General features: G+C 41.3%; 1 protein-coding gene across 2 annotated transcripts in view; it reads left to right on the top strand.

The window, feature by feature from the left end:
- The window catches only part of tie1 (tyrosine kinase with immunoglobulin-like and EGF-like domains 1), a 155,888-nt gene extending 139,070 nt beyond the window's left edge, over positions 1-16,818 (top strand). Inside the window, exons 20-24 of one of the 2 annotated variants that reach the window (XM_069939016.1) lie at positions 976-1,046; positions 6,997-7,037; positions 8,518-8,614; positions 10,216-10,315; positions 12,916-16,818. In XM_069939016.1, the coding sequence (XP_069795117.1) occupies positions 976-1,046; positions 6,997-7,037; positions 8,518-8,614; positions 10,216-10,315; positions 12,916-12,987 (381 nt within the window). In that variant the 3' untranslated portion in view covers positions 12,988-16,818. The remainder of the gene's footprint in view (positions 1-975; positions 1,047-6,996; positions 7,038-8,517; positions 8,615-10,215; positions 10,316-12,915) is intronic. The other variant, XM_069939017.1, reaches the window with a different exon arrangement.
- Positions 16,819-17,040: the final 222 nt, after the last annotated feature.

The raw sequence follows: 17,040 nt of genomic DNA, 5'->3' as shown, positions 1-17,040 counted from the left end.
ACTTGACATGAAGCAATGAAATTCTAAAACATAACATATACTGTAAATAATAGAAGAAGTGGGGTGTAACATTTTTGATTGATTATTTTCATGATTGAGTTGAAACTGACTGTGACAATACTAAATACTGTATATTTTAAATGTAAAGCATTTGCCTAAAATGTAACATTTAAAGTGGGACAACAATACTGGTGCAAATTATTTTTTTTTACACAAGCAATTTTTCAGCTTTCAGATTTATTGTCAGAGTACAATTTGGGTGGCACAGTTGGTGTAGCAGTTAGCACAATGCCTTTACAGCACCAGTAATTGGGACTGAGTCAAATCCCATGCTGACTGTAAGGAGTTTGTACATTCTCTTCGTGTCTGCATGGGGTTTTCCCCGAGGGCTCCGGTTTGCTCCCACTGTTCGAAAAGTAATGGGGGGGGGGCGGTATAGGTAAATTGTGTGTAAATTGGGTGGCTTGGGTGTGCTGTATGTCTAAATTTGAAAAAAAAAACTTTAAAATTTAAATGTAAGTGCATACATGACATCACATATTACACTGAGATTCTTTTTCCTGTGGGCAAGGCAGAATTACCACTTATTGGTAGTGCAAAAAAAAACCTGCACAATGTACACATGTAAACAAATAATTATAAACATTCTGTCTGTGCAATACTGAGAAGTAAAAATCAATAAATTGCTAAAGTAAGAGTCCTTAAATGAGTCCCTGATTGAGTTTGTTCTTTAGTAGACTGATGGTGGAGGAGTAGCAGCTGTTCCTGAACCTGGTGGTGCGAGTCTTGTATCACCTAGACCTCTTTCCTGATGCCAGCAGTGAGAACAGAGCAGTTGCTGGCTGATGAGGATCTGTGATGACGGCGGCTGCTCTCCAATGGCAACGTTCCCTGAAGATTTTCCTTATCATGCCTATATTTCTCCGGTGAACCTTCTTCAAGACTTTACATTTTCCCTCTGCTGATTTTTTTTAGGGACGACTGCCAGTGCGCTGGATGGCAATCGAGTCCTTGAACTACAGTGTCTATACAACAAAAAGCGACGTGTGAGTAATCATGTCTCGAACATAGATTTCTGCTTATTTACACACCACTCATTCATGTGTCCATGTAACTGATGGCATCAGGTTTTGAGAAAAATATTCTAAGGAAAAACAGAAATTAACCATATCCCAATAGAATTCTGGGTTTTAATTTTATAATTCACATAATTTTCCTTTATATTAACTCGCATAGGAAGGACAGTTGGGTGAAACGTGTTTTATACGGAAATTGAGAGATTTGTGCATTATGTCTGTGTTGGGCATTACCAGTTGCCCCAATAATTACAAAGACTGAGGGGAACGATAGGCTTTATTGTACATAAGACTTGAACTGGCCCAGATCCATGCTAGGGAAGTGCAGAGAAGGGAGAAGTGGCTCGACCTTTATGGCCTAGGCCATAGGGGAGGAGTCCAGGGGAGAGTGTCATTAGGGGGCGGGCTGGCCGTGCCTTTACTGGCCAATGAGTACATACAATCCATCCCATTACAGTCTGAAAATGTGGCTTTTTTGCAGGTTTGCTGATTGAGAAGGAGCAGTCTCCCAATTATTAGGATCAAAGTAATTTGATATCTGTAATTTGATTTATCAGTAAATTATTAGTGATCAATAATTTATCTGTAATTTGATCTATGTGCTTTAGTTAATTTTTCTTTATTATTATACGTTAATAAGCTTACAGATTATTTTCTACTTGTGTAAGTATTTCCATATATGCTTTTAACAAAAATATTATTGAAATCAATCCGTTCCTCAGCGTCTTTTCATTACTGCATCTGCCAGTGAGTTGCATTGTTCCAACTAGTGAATTGCATTGAGCCAGCCAGTGAGTTGGAGGCAAGAAAGAATTTACAGTAGAATTCCAGACAAACAGTGCACAGTTCAGAGTCTCCATTGTCGCCATCAAATAGAGCATATAAGCAAATCTTCCCATAATTGAGGAAATTATTTTCTTCCAGCAAAATGTGGTGAATGGAGAAGCATCTAGTGGAGATATCATACTTAACATTAATTCCATTCACCTTCAGCAATGATGTTACTGTGACTGACAGGGTGCTTCTCTCCATTCTAGACAAGAGTAGTCCTACTATGTATAGCCATCCCCTATTGTTAGCTAATACTGTTTGTGAGAGCATTTTATTCCCTTATAAATATCCGTACCTTTCCATGTACTTTGGAAAAGGAGATTATGTCACTATCAGTGCCAGGGAGGCATGTCCAGAGAACCATAGAACACTAAAGCACAGAAAAGCTGGCCATTCAGCCCTTCTAGTCTGTGCCGACCATTATTCCTCAAGACCCATCTTCAGACAAATTGCTGCTTTTGTTAATTGTGATCTGCCATTGTGTCACAAACAGTTTCCTGTGCTTTATAAATTTAATCTATAACACTTCTACAGCAATGTTACAGGCCCATTAAAATTGACAAAAATTATGAAAAGAAGAACACCATTCTTCCCTTAATTTGTCCATTTCGGTTAACTTTCCCCTCTCCTGACTCCCCTGCCTAATTATTTCTTACACAAACCCAGGACCTACAGCAAAATTTCTGGGAGGGTTCATTCAGGATCAGAATTTATTATCATGAACAAGTCACAAAATGTGTTGTTTTACAGCGGCGTCGCAAGGCAAACATTCATATAAACCACGGTACAAAAATAAATTAAAATAGTGCCGAAAAGTCAAAGTGAGACAGGGTCTTTGGTTCATTGATTGATTCCACTAGCTGATCTTTCTCTTTATGCAAAGAACTTTTATGATTCCAGTTTTATCCTAATACTGGTTACGTCCATGCAGATATTTGATACACCTTTTCTGATGGGGGAGCAGAGAAATGCAGCATAGAAACAAACTCTTTGGCTCACCGAGTCCATGGCAACATTGAACCATCCATTTACTCTAGTCCTGCATTAAACCATTTTACATAGATTGGTATTGTTCAAAAACATATGGAAACTACATACAACATTCCAAGCAGAATGTGGTTAAAGCTCTATATAAATTTAGTATTACATCCCTGGGTTTGAATTTAATTCCTCTAGGAATTATTGTAGTTTGCACTCTTTATTGGCTCATTTCCCTTTCCATACTGGAAGAATGTGCAGAATATAATCTGCATACTTTATTCTTTGAGATTTATGATAGTTCTTGAGTACATGGCCTTGATATTTCCTACATATAACTTCTCCCTCCGTGCAGTTTATCCTGAGCTATCATTAAATCCATTTCTGCCACTTTTAGTTAATCTTTAGTTAAGTTCTGGCCAATGGTCACCATCCCACAGATTAGAACATATCTAGAGAGATAAATCCCAGGAAAACAAAACATGAAATATTTTAAATGATCCCTTGTTGTGGATTTGTGGCAAAAAAAAATTAAATCAAAGGGACATTGAGGGCATGATTTTTTTTTTAAGTTGCCTCGTTTAAGGAGATTGTTCTCCTGTGAGCTGGCATGAATATGAATATGTTGCCTATGTGTTATAAGTATGAAAATGCAGAACATATCCAGATTCCTGATTTTTCTCTTCATGCTATTTCTTGCTGGACCTATTTTCTTTCATGTAGGGAATGATTAGTTTTCCTCAGCCAGAGTATCGTTCAGCTTTACTTTTCTGCAGAATGTATACATAAAAAAGGATTGACACACTTCAGTGATCAAATGCTGATGATGCAGGGCACTTCCTGGTTCTGTGGAGAAACTTGTATTTTCAGGGAAATGTGCCTGCTCACTGATGCTCTCAGTTGGAACCACCCAATTAAAATTAACCATCTTCAGGAAACAGCTTGCATTCATTCAACCGCAGATACTCAAAAATAAAAGAAACTTTTCTTAGATTTCTGCTGGTTCGTATTCAGATTTTTGTTTCCTTTGTGGGGGGGGGGGGGGGTGTGGGAGGAAACATGGAAATCAAATGAAATACATTGTGGAGAGGGATATGTTATGCAGAGGAGAAAAGTGATAGCATTTCAGAAAAAGTTTGTAATTCCACAACCCCTTAACTGTTTGAACAAGGTGGGGATGCAGAAAACTTAGGAAAGATGGGCAGAGGGATGAAAAGGGGGATTGAGTTCAAGAGTCGAGAGGTCATGTTGCAGCTCTACAAATCTCTGGTGAGACCACACTTAGAGTATTGTGTTCAGTTCTAGTCACCTCATGATAGGAAGAATGTGGAATCTATGGAGAAGGTACAGAGGAGATTTGCCAGGATGTGGCCTGGACTGGAAAATAAGTCGTATGAGGCAAGATTAGCTGAACTGGAACTTTTCTCTTTGGAGTGAAGAAGGATGAGAGGAGACTTAATAGATGTCTGCGAGGCATAGGCAGGGTGGACAGTCAGCGCCTTATTTCCAGGATGTTAATAGCAAACACCAGAGGACATGTGTACAAAGTGAAGTAGTGAATTGAATTCAACAATGGCTGGATGGGAGAAGACCGCGAGTAGTGGTCGATGATTGTCTCTCAGATTGGAAGCCTGTGACTAGTGGTGTGCCTGAGGGATCGGTGGTGGGACCCTTATTGTTTATCAATGATCAATGAGCTGAGTGATAATGTCGTAAATAGGATCAGTAAGTTTGCAGATGACAGTAAGATTGGAGGTGTTGTGGACAGTGAGGAAGGAGGGATCTGGACCATCTGGAAAAATGCAGATGTAATTTATTGCAGTCAAGTGTGGTGTTTCATTCTGAAAGGAAATGCCAAGAAAGTAGGGCTCTGAGAAGTGCAGTAGAACAGAGGGATCTGGGAATAGAGATACATAATTCCTTGAAAGTGACATCACAGGTGGATAGGGTTGTAAAGAGAGCTTTTGGCATATTGGTCTTCATAAATCAAAGGATTGAGGACAGGAGTTGGGATGTTATGTTAAAGTTGTATAAGATATTGGTGAGGCCAAATTTGGAGTATTGTGTGCAGTTTAGGTCACCTAACTACAGGAAAGATATCAATAAGATTGAAAAAGTGCAGAGAAGTTTTACTAGGATGTTGCCCAGACTTCAGGAACTAATTTACAGGGAAAGGATAAACAGGTTAAGACTTTATTCCCTGGAGCACAGAAGAATGAGGGGAGATTTGATAGAGGTATTTAAAGGTATGAGGGGGTTAGACAGAGTAAATGTAGGTAGGCTATTTCCATTCAGGGTAGGTGAGATACAAACCAGATGACCTGGGTTAAGGGTGAAAGGGTAAAAATTTAAGGGAACATGAGGGAGCGGGGAATTATCCGAATTGGTGAATGTCGGCTTAATTTTAACATTTAAGGAGAATTTGTCAGGTTAGAAGAGGTATGGAGGGCTATGGACTGGGTGCAGGTCAGTGGGTCTAGACAAGAAAAATGCTTTGGCACTGACTAGAAGGGCTGAAGAGCCTGATTCTGTGCTGTAATGATGTTGTATGGTTCTATGAAGGGAGGGAAGTTTAAAGGAGACATTAGAGGTATGTTATTTACACAGGGTGCCTCGATTGCCTTGCCAGGGATGATGGTGGAGGCTGAAACATGAGGGGCATTTAAGAAACTATTTGACATGCACATGGATGAAAGAAAAATAGAGGCTTATGAGGGTTTAGTACTATTTTTTGGAAGAAGCATATGGGTTGGTACAGCATTGACTGAAGGCCCTGAATTGCGCTGTATTTCTATGTTCTATGAGACAGTAGGCCCTTTCATGCCAAGCCTCCACCTGGAGGCCGCCTATACGGGCAGAGGGAAAAATATAATCTTACCTTTCATGGAGCAGCCCTAAACGGCTGCTGCTGTGTCGCATTCATGTGGAGCGGTGTCTCTTAGTGCCCTCCGGAGCTGATGGAGGCGGGGCGACTGGTGCTGTAACGCCACAAGACATAAATACATAGCAGAGCAATGGCCATCTTCCCTACCCATAATACCCCATCCAGCTGCAATCACTCTGCATTTCCCAGAATTGTTCCAGCTGCATGGGGGATTATGGGTAGGGAAGACAGCCATTGTTCTGCCACATTGTGAGCCACTGATGAGAGGCCCCGAAGACCAAAGTGGTCCAATGAGGTGGCCGGCGGGCTGTCACATCCCGCACCGGCCACCCCTGCCCTGATGGCCCCCGCCGGCCATTCTATCCCTGACGGCTCCCTCCGGCAACCCTTGCCCTAACGCTAGCCGCCCTTGCCCTGATGGCTCCCGCTGGCTGCCCTGCCCTAATGGCCCCTGCCCTGAAGGGGACATGGATGGAGAGGGGTGAGTGGATGGGAGAGAGAGGGGAGATGGTTCACGGGCTGACAGCATCATCACAACATCATCAGCCTGCTCCTGGCCAACCGCTTGCGGTGTCATTACATTCATGCGAGGTGGTGGAGCGCAGTGCTCTGCCGATGATCCTTCCCCGAGACAGATCACAGTCATAGAGGTAAGTCTCCTGATGTATGGGCAGAGGATCTCCCCTTTGACAGTCTGGTTTTATCACTGCATGGAAGGGCCTAGTATATCCAATCATAAGTCTGAAAGCTAGGGGAGGAGTACCAACCTGGGTGTGAGCGGAAGTCTTGCTGCAGTATCATCCACTATTCAGTGGCACATCATTAGTCACACAAATCATTTGAACAAAGGTAACACTTCACAGAAATACAACTATTAGACAGGTACAACATATTACATTTTTATCTTTAGCTTCAGGCTTGTGCCCCCAGGAGATCCATGCATGGTCATTAACTGGAACTGTCAGATGTCATTACTCTCAATGTTAAGGCCTATTTACTGCTCATAACTTAAGAACCTTCATAAACAGCACTGTCAATAGCCAATGAATTGTCAGATTAACGCACCTTGTTACCAGTGCCTAGTTAAGAAGTGGACCCATGGAATTAGTTCTCTCCATTGGCAGGGCCCAATTACTGCTAGGATTACTGATCACTGACTTTTCAAGTTAGACTTTTTTGTCTATCAATTTACAAATGATTTACACGCGAACTTTATTTGTCCCTTAGCTGGTCGTTCGGAGTGTTGTTGTGGGAAATTGTCAGCCTTGGTAAGTGATAACAGCACTGATTTTCTGTGGTACACAAAAGTGCTGGAGAAACCCAGCAGGCCACATTGAGTGCATGAAAACCAAAAACCTGTCGAGCCTTCTGTAGTTTGCTGTAAAATTGATTTCTGTTCAGCATGTGTGTTCCTTTAAAATCTCATCATTTCCCTGTGCCTTCATTCCAATCTATCCGCAACATTATAGATCATAGACCAGTGGAGCACACGAACAGCCCTTCTGTCCGTGATGTGAGTCGATTACGATGCTAAATTTAACTCATTTCATTTGCCTGCACAGCCCTCTATTCTCTGCATATTCGAGTGCCTCTTAATTGTTGCTGTCATATCTGCTTCCACCAACTCTGCTAGCACATGTTGCGCACACTTTCCACTTTATTTAAAAGAAAATTTGCTTTGCATATCTCCTTTAAACTATCCCTCTCCCTTGTGCCCTGTAGCATTTGGCATATTCACCCTGGAAACTGACTCTATCTACCCTCTGCCTCCCACGGTTTTTTATATCTCTAGCAGGTTGGTCTTCAGCCTCTGATGCTCCAGAGAAAACAATCCAAGTTTGACCAACCTCTCCTTATACCTAATGGTCTCTAATCCATTCAAATCCTCACGGACCTCTACTACACCTCGTCCAAAATTTCCGCATCTTTCCTGTGACTTTTTTTTACCAGAACAATACTCCTAATGTGACCAAAACAAAGTTTTATAGAGCTGCAAATGGCCATTTATATACTCAATGCCCCAACGATGAAGGCAAGCATACCACGTGGTTATTTTTAAATGATTGGTACAGGTGTTTGTTTAGCCATTTTTATCTTATTTAAACTGATTCAATATACATGCTGCTACAATATTAAGTGAACTCACATTCTCTGGATTACAGGTCCAATCATCTAATATTTGCTCATTGGTGCAAGTTTAGAAAAAAACCTAATCTGCTCTGGTCTTCGAAACTTGAGCTGGCTTAGTTCATGGGTGGAGACTGGAAGGGAATACTGTTGCGGTTGGCCATTCCTGATGTGGTTGGCCATTCTGAAGAGGGAGTACTTGTCACCAGGGCACACTGCCCATGAATCCATACAGCCAAGGTTCCACTGATCCCATGTCTCATGACTTTCTGGATGAGTCTCTCGTGGAGGACCTTGTCAAATGCCTTGCTAAAATCCAATGTAGCCCACATCTACTACCCTACCCTCATCAATTTCTTTTGTAACCTCCTCAAAAAACTCAATTAGACTGTTTCACAAAGCCACATTGACTATCCTTGAATAGACTGTACTTCTCCAATCCTATCCTTCAGAATCCTCTCCATTAGTTTGCCACTGATGTAAGACTCACTGGTCTATAATTCCCAGGATTCTCCCTATTACCTTTTTTTGAACCATGTAGAGCTTAACCTTCCACTTAGAGATTTCCAATGTTAAGAAATCTATGCTGTTCTATTTTTTATCTTCCATTCATTGCTGCAGGTGGAACTCCATACTGTGGAATGACATGCGCTGAACTTTATGAGAAATTACCTCAGGGCTTCCGAATGGAGAAACCCCTCAACTGTGATGATGAAGTGTGAGTAGAATTACCTACAGATCTTCTCGTGTGGTTGGAGAGCGAATGGATGTCACATTCACTGCAATGGTCCTGAAACCACAGCTAGAGTTGTTCCCAGAAAATCTTTTGCCATTTTAACATCTTCATCTCTTTGCTTAACATTCGTTTTGTTCAGGTTGATAAGCATTTCACTCCATGTGCAGAAAAACGTGCAATGCCTCTCATTCGAGACAGTATGCATGTGATTTAATGCTAAAGGATATCTGTGGAAGTTTCCAGATTTATCTTTAGGATTGTGCACTTGTGTATATTGGCATGGACAGAGAGTGCCAGGGAGAGGCCAACAAACATCCCAGTTTTTCAACTCTAATTAGATGGAATTCATGTCCAACATAATGTATTGTTTCCAATGGAATGTCCTTTGTTTTTGACTATTTTCTTTATTGGTTTTTGTGTAGATGAATTTTCCCTTACTTTCACGAAACACAACAAAGTTTGTTGAATTAGGATGCATTCTCCTTTTTTCACTTCCTTTAAATAGGAAACCAGAGCACAACATGTACTCGGAGTGGGTTACTTATGTTCCTAGATAACTGTCCCCATTCTACTGTTTTGTAACGTGAAGCTGCTCGTCGGCAAATGGGATTTGAAAAATACATTTTGTATTTATTTTTACTTTTATCACATAAAATTTGGAAGAATGAATTTTATTTGGTCTCTCAGTTTTTTGGGGGTGCTAATTTGTGAATTGTGCATTGCCTGGGGACATCTGAAACCACAGGAAAATCTCTTTGCCTAATATGGTCAGCTGGAAAAATTCAACAGGTCAAGCAGCATCAATGGGAGAAAAAGAATGAAAATGGGTGCTCAAGATGGCTAATGCTTACAGAACATATTTTCTGTAAATCAGGTCCCATTCTACACTTGGTCTCACCAATGCTACTGTGCTACTGCATTCGGTACTCCTGACCTAATCCCCTTATTTTTTCCCCCTTCCTACCCAACCACCAACTATTCTCTTCCCCCTCTCATTTGGTTCCACCCTCTTCTACCCATGTTTACCCTACAGCATTCTTCCTCCTCTTCTTCCCTCCCTTTGTGGTTCCATGTGGTCTCTGATTATGCCACTATTAATACTTATTCTGGTCAGATTCCTGTCTGGCAGCCTTTTACTTAGTCTATTACTCCACTCCTCCCTGTATGACTCACACTTCTTCCACCTTAGTCCTTTTTTTCTCTTGCCTTTCACAGGAATCTGCCAATCAATTGACTCTGTCCATCATGCTTCATCCCTCCTTAGTTCACCAATTCCCCACGAGCCCCTGTCCAACCCAACCCACTCTATCCTGCCTGCATTGGCCATTTCCCCTCTGCATTGAGTCTTAATGAAGTGTTGTGATACAAATTGTTGACCATTCTTTTCTTTCCCCCACTGATGTTGCTCAAGGTGTTGAGGTTTTTATTTCCTTGAACTTCCAGAATCGCAGTCTCTTGTAGGTCCACAGGAAAATCTGTTTACCAACTGCTGTCATCTACAGGAGAAAATCAGAAATATATTGATGTGATTCAGGAACTATTTGTTGAAGTTTTCATCTCTCTTTATCTCACCCCCACCCCAGCTATGAATTTATGAGACAGTGCTGGAGAGATCGGCCTTATGAGCGACCAACGTTCACTCAGATATCAGTGCAACTTAACCGAATGCTCGAAGCAAGAAAGGTAATTTGCCTGTCGTGAAAAGTAATTGGGGTTATTAACCAGGTGTCAGCTGTGGTCACTCCTATAGAGCCGTTGGTGTTGAAGAGCACCTATTGTAGATTATAAAGCTGTTGTTGATTCAGAGTACTGCTGCGTCCAAATGTGACAAACGGTGTTGTGTGGAAACAGAAATAAAACCTAAATCTAATTAAATATTTCTTCATGACTATTTAGATTTTGCCTAAATATGACCTGATATTTTTCATTTGAAATTAATTCCCTCTCTGCAGAATTTTTCCTTTTTTTTTGTTTCTGGAGATTTTTGGTGTTTTTTTTTGGAGATAATATCTCAACATAGCACAGTGCCCCAGAAATATATTGATCCTAATCATATACAGCACAGCCTTGTCCAAAGCCTGTGGGGACTGTGGGTGAAACCTTCGCAGCCCAGTGAAATGTGTGCTTCTTTCCCATCCCATATTTCAAGCCATGGGGGCAGCCAATGGGATGTGAGGGAAGGAGATTGGTCTAATCCAGTGGAGGGTGGTGTATGGGGGAATGGGGAGGTTTCTTCTGATCTCATTTCCTTTTGAAAGCCATTAATGAATTTTACTCCATCAACATGCCAGGTGTGCATTTGTAGATGCTATATCCACCCACTGCTTTGAAGTACTATGCTATCTTAATCAAGGCAATGTGACATTTAATTTAGCAAAACTAATGATACCTTCCACAAAAGAACTGGTAGAACTGATTCCGAACACCTTTTGCCAGGAGTGCTAAAATCACTCGATGGTTTAAATCTGCTTATTCAGTGCAACATCACATGTCATTTGACTAATGGTACCTTCAACAAAAGAACTGGTAGAACTCATTCAATATTCCTTTTGACCTGGGAACCTACTCCTTACTGGTGAAATGGATCTACACTGTGACTTCTTATATTTTTATCTTCTGGGGAATGCCCATAAAATGAAGAAGTGTCAATTTGGAACCTGCATTTGATTCCTACCCATCTGCTTGAGAATCATTCGACTCAATAACCAACGCTAAATAAAGTTGATAGTTCTGACTCCAACTCCTGAGATATTGAGTTCCCATAAAAGCCGCATATAGTTTGTTCGCATTTAATTGCAAACCAGCAATTTTATTCACATAGACTGTGCAATGGTTGCTTTGCAAAATGTGTTGACTCTGTAATGAGAACATAAAAACAGGAGGCTTTCTTTAAAGCTTGTCCAATGAACAGGTGAACTTATCAAGAAAGGAGCTCTAAATATGCTGACCAAGAAATGCTTGATATAAGCTGACTGACCTCAAAGTTAACTGGGGAGGTGGTAGAAATGCACACTTTAGTTATCTTCAGAGTAGTCAGGGAATAACAAAGCATCAAAAGTTGTTGGAACCACAGAAAACTACAATGCAAAACAGGCTCTTCAGCCCATCTTGTCTGTGCAAAACTAGTTTTCTGCCTCATCCTATTGACCTGCACCAGAACCATATCCCCTCCCATCCGTGTAACATCCAAATATTTTTAAGTGTCAAAATCAAGCCTGTATTCATCACTTCACTTCTGTGTGAAGCAATACCCCCAATGTTCCTTTTAAACATTTCACCTTTCACCCTTAACCCATGTCCTTTATTTCTTGTCTCCCCTAACCTCAGTGGAAAAAGCCTGCTTGCATTTACTCTATCTATTGCCTTCATAATCCTGTTGGGTGAAAATAGATTCACAAATGACCTCAAGTCACATTTATTGTTATCTGATTACACAAGTAGAACCCAATGAAACAGTGTTCTCTGGTCCGGTGCAAAACACAACCAGACATAATAGACATGCAGACAAACAATACATCTGCAGGACACGTATTCATATATGCTGTACAGGGCCTTGGTGAGACCACATCTGGAGTACTGCATGCAGTTTTGGTCTCCTTATCTGAGGAAGGACATCCTCGCCATGGAGGGGGTGCAGAGAAGATTCACTAGACTGATACAAGGGATGGAAGGACTTGCATTTGAAGAAAGATTGGATAGACTAGGTTTGTATTCTCTGGAATTTAGAAGAATGAGGGGGATCTTATAGAAACATGAAATTCTTAAGGGTCTGGACAGACTATATGCAGGTAGGTTGTTTCCAATGCTGGGAAAAAAAACAGAACCTGAGGTCACAGTTTAAGGATAAATGGAAAGTTTTTTAGGACTGAGATGAGGAAAAATTTCTTCTGTCAGAGGGTGGTGAATCTGTGGAATTCTTTGCCACAGGAAGTAGTTGGGGCTGGTTCCTTGTCAATATTTAAGAGTAGGTTAGATTTGGCCCTTGTAGCTAAGGGGATCAAAGGGTATGGGGAGAAGGCAGAACTGGGTACTGATCAGCCATGATCATATTGAATGGCGGTGTAGGCTTGAAGGGCCAAATGGCCAACTCCTGCACCTATTTGTCTCCGTTTCTATATTTCATGTATTTGAGAGAGTGATGCCTCCTACTGACAAAAAGTCCACCTTCATTGGCACAATCCCCAGCAATTAAGTAATGCTTTAAAAGGAAAAGAGATGGAAATTGGTGAGGAACAAAACGATATACCTTCAATGACCATTTCAACCTGTTCATTTCTTTCCAGGCTTATGTGAACACCGCTTTGTTTGAAAACTTCACATATGCTGGAATTGATGCCACAGCAGAAGAAGTGTGACACTGGGCTTGTACAAACATACATTGTACCCAGGTTTATGTAGTTCCTGCTAATGACACTTCAATATCATAGCCAAGGGATCAGGTTCCAGTGACAGTGCTCCCTGTCCCAAGATGCTGACTGCTTGCACTATGAGCCAACAACCCAGAATAACCAATGAAATAAAACGAGTTTCGAACCTGTGCATAAACCCATGGCAGAGTGGAATACTGTGTCTAGCCCTGGTGATGGAATGTGGATCTTCTTGCCATCTCAAGCAGTATGACTTTTGCCCAGCTTCACTTGGAAATCAACTGTGGAAATATGATCAGAAATAGACAATTCTAAACAGCCAAACTTCTTGCAACATGGCAATAAGGCCTAAGTTCATTGGAATCTGTCACTTGAAACCCGTACGACTGGAGCAATGATTTCATCATGCTTGGTTTGTGTAAAGGCAAGAACATACTCCCAAATCACATGCCAAGTGTTTCTAACTGCATAACCCCCGTGCAACCACATTGAGCCACATGCTCATTATGTACTTGTGTGCATAGACAAGAAACAATTTCAGTCAATGGCTGCCACAGAGGACAATTCTGGATCAGACTTCTTGGGTACAAGTTTGAAAGCTGATAATTTAATTCAAAAGTAAACCTGACACCAGGCATTTGGCTGAGAACAGCTGAACTTTCCTACTAACACAAAGCCAATGACCTGCTGACCATGTCACGTCATGCGCCTATGAGTGCCTCGAGGATTTCAGGAAATGTGTTCCGTGGTTCATTGAAGCCCATGCCAACAAGATTGTTTGTGACCAGGTCTCTCCAAGTTATGCTGGGCTTTAGAACTGGAGTAAATACTACTTGTATGAAATATAACTCTTTGCAAAGTTGAGACAATGCTTCCACTGCCTGCATCTCAGCTTAATGTAAACAATTTTTTTTTCTCTCAGTGTTCAATAAATGCATGTTTGCAATCACCAGAAATAATGAGCCTGGAGCAAACGTCATCTACCTATTTTAACAGATTTGGACCAACATCATTGCACCATCATTTCAGATTCTAAATTCCAGCAATTTGGGTGACACAGTTAATTAGTGCAACCCAACCCTATAACAGTGCCAGTGATCCAGGTTCGAATTTAGCGCTATCTGTAAAGAGTTTTCCCATTTTCCCCATGCCTGCGTGGGTTTTCTCCCATCCTTCAAAAGATGTGGCGGTTGCAGGTTCATTGGGGTATTTGGGCGGCACAGGTTTGTGGGCCAGAAGGGCCTGTTACTGTCTAAATTTGTTCAAAAATTTAAGTGGTACCATGTCATTACAACTGAATATATTTGGCATCTCTAACATGTCCCATGGCACTTCACAAAAAATAAAGGGAAATTAGGGCAGGTGATTTCAATAAAACTCTCAGAATGAAACAACTTGAGCCTTTGTCTACACCTGGCTGAGCAATTCCAGTGCCCCGTTCTTTCACATGGCTCTGCTAATATTTCAGAACACATTTCTTCACTAAATGAGCCAAAAAAAATCAAGATCTATTGCCCCAAATTAAGATTTTGGTTTCTTGGTCCTTGAAGCATCTTCTAATAGGAGCAGCTTCTCTTGTGTTTGCCCTGGTTAAACCAATTATTATCTTGTACACCTCTATCAAATCTCCTCCCTATATTCTTTGATCCAAGGAGAAGAATTTGTATTTACTAAGGAGAGAGACATGGAGGCTATGGAACTCAGAAAATAAATAGCAATGTCTTGAAGAGTATCAAGACAACTGTGGTCACCCGGGTATTGTGAAAAACTGAAATGGATACAGAAAAGATTCATGAGAGTGTCTCCATGACTGGCTGGAGTGAAACACGAAAGTGCGTAGACACTGTGATTGTAGTGAAAACAGAAATCCAGGATGAACTCAGCACATCTTGCAGTGTCCATAGGAGGTAAAGATCTTGAAGAAGGCTTCAGGTCCGAAACATCAGTTACATTATCTTTACTTCCTATGGGCACCACAAGACCTGCTGATTTCCGCCAGCATTTGTGTTTTTACCGGGACTGGTTGACCTGAATTACAAGGAGAGGCTGGACAGGATGGGACTTTTTGCTCTGAAGTGTAGGAGGTTAAAGAGTGAACCTTATAGAGGTGTACAAAATTACGAGGGGCATGGGTAAAGTAAATAAGCATATCCTTTTACCCAGGGTAAGGGAATCTCAAACTAAAGTGCATAGACTTAAGGTGAGAGGGGAAAGATTTAAAAGGGATCTGAGAGTCATGTTCTTCACACAGAGAGTAGTAGGTGTACAGAATGAGCTTCCAGATGAAGTGGGGATAAATCTAACTTTCAAAAGGCATTTAGACAGGACTGTGGATAGGAAAGCCCTGCTTCCGTGTAATAGAACTCTATGAATCTGTTCCCATAATCTCCAGTCTAATTATGTTTTTAAAACTCTCATCCCTGCAACCATTCCAGTAAATCTTCCTGCCTGCTCTCTGGCACTTTTAAATATTGACAGGAGAACTGAGAAAAGCTAGAAGTAAATCAAACAGGAAACAGGTGAAACAGAATGGTGATCATTTTGGTGTGGATGGGTGCCAGCCCAAAACGCCGACCACTCTTTTTCTCCCACTGCTGCTGAGTTCCTTGTTGCTTTAGCTCGGCAGCAGCAGCGTAAGAACAGAAAATTCTGGAAATACACAGTTGGTATCAAACAAAATGAACATTTTAGGTCAATGAACCCTCACCAGAACTGAAATAGCATGAAAACGAGCATGTTTTAAGCTGCAGAGAGGAGAAGGAGTGGAGAGAACAACATGTGACTGTGAGAGAGTGTCTGTGACAGAGATTGTCTTCAGACCTATAGCCCAACATGAGGCTTGGAGAGGGATGTCTCAGTGTCACAATGTTTTTGAAGCCATTTAGTTAACAGAAGAATGAGGTCAGTTGGAGGAAAATAACAAAATGCAAGAAATTTCCCTCATCTTCCCTTCTCTAAATAGAGCCCCAACTTCCCAAACCTACCTTTGTAACTGAAGGTTCTCATCCCAGGAACGATTCCTCGCACATAATTCACAAAAGGCCAGTGTGCAGCAAGTGATAAGCTAAGAGTTTTATCATTCATTGCCAGGGGCATTGATATAACTTCTTCCCAAATATAGTACTGGTTCCTCTATTGTAGGAAGGATGTTGAAATATTGAAAACAAACTTTTTACTCCATTAATATCTGGAATGGATGGTTTATCTAATGAGGAGAGGTTTGATGAGCCAAGTTACATCCACTGGAGTTTAAAATAGTGAGGGAAACTTGATTGAAACATCTAGGGTTTCTACGGGATGAAGGTAGAGAGGATATGTACTCTTGTGAGAGAATATAGAATCAAGAATCAATGGTTAAAAATAAAGAGTTGCTTATTTTTTTCTCTCAGAGGATTGTCAGACTATGGAACTCTCTTTCTCAGGGGGCAGTGAAAGCAGAAACTTTGAATATAGTTAAGGTCAAGGTACAAAGTTGTTTGATCAGTAAAGGATGAATGGGACTGGTGAAAGAGTACATGGGTAGATGGGAATGTGGAGTTGAGATTAGAATCCAATCAACCTGTGGTGATATGTATATACTGCTGTGTATACTACTGTGGGCTGGCCTGCCCACTGATGACCTGGTCCCTAGTAACCCCTCCCCTTGTGACCTGGCCATAAAGGTTGACCTTCCTCCCCCTATCCATTCATTCGAGCGCATGGAGTCGGGTCAACTACAATCTAAAGTGTATTAAAACCTATCTTTCCTCACTCAGTCTTTGGAGTCATTAATGAGTGTATCAATTTAATACCCTTTAATTTTCCACATGGCATGGACAGGATGCTGAGACCTAATGGGCTAGACTCTCACTGCTTCTCAAAACTTCCTCGAAGTTGCAGCGGGCCTGGAGGACTCAGATGAGAAGAGACTCAAGGGCCTACAAGCGAGGGTGGGCCACTGAGTGCATCAGGTGATCAGTTACTGCACAACCTATCCAGAGGCCATGGCTGAACTCACATCTTCTACCGACTCCAGGTGAACAAAATGTACTCAAGATGCCT

The sequence above is a fragment of the Narcine bancroftii genome, chromosome 5 (genome assembly GCF_036971445.1).
Source record: "Narcine bancroftii isolate sNarBan1 chromosome 5, sNarBan1.hap1, whole genome shotgun sequence".
Taxonomy (NCBI): Eukaryota; Metazoa; Chordata; class Chondrichthyes; order Torpediniformes; family Narcinidae; genus Narcine; species Narcine bancroftii.
This window is presented reverse-complemented; position numbering and strand designations above follow the sequence as displayed.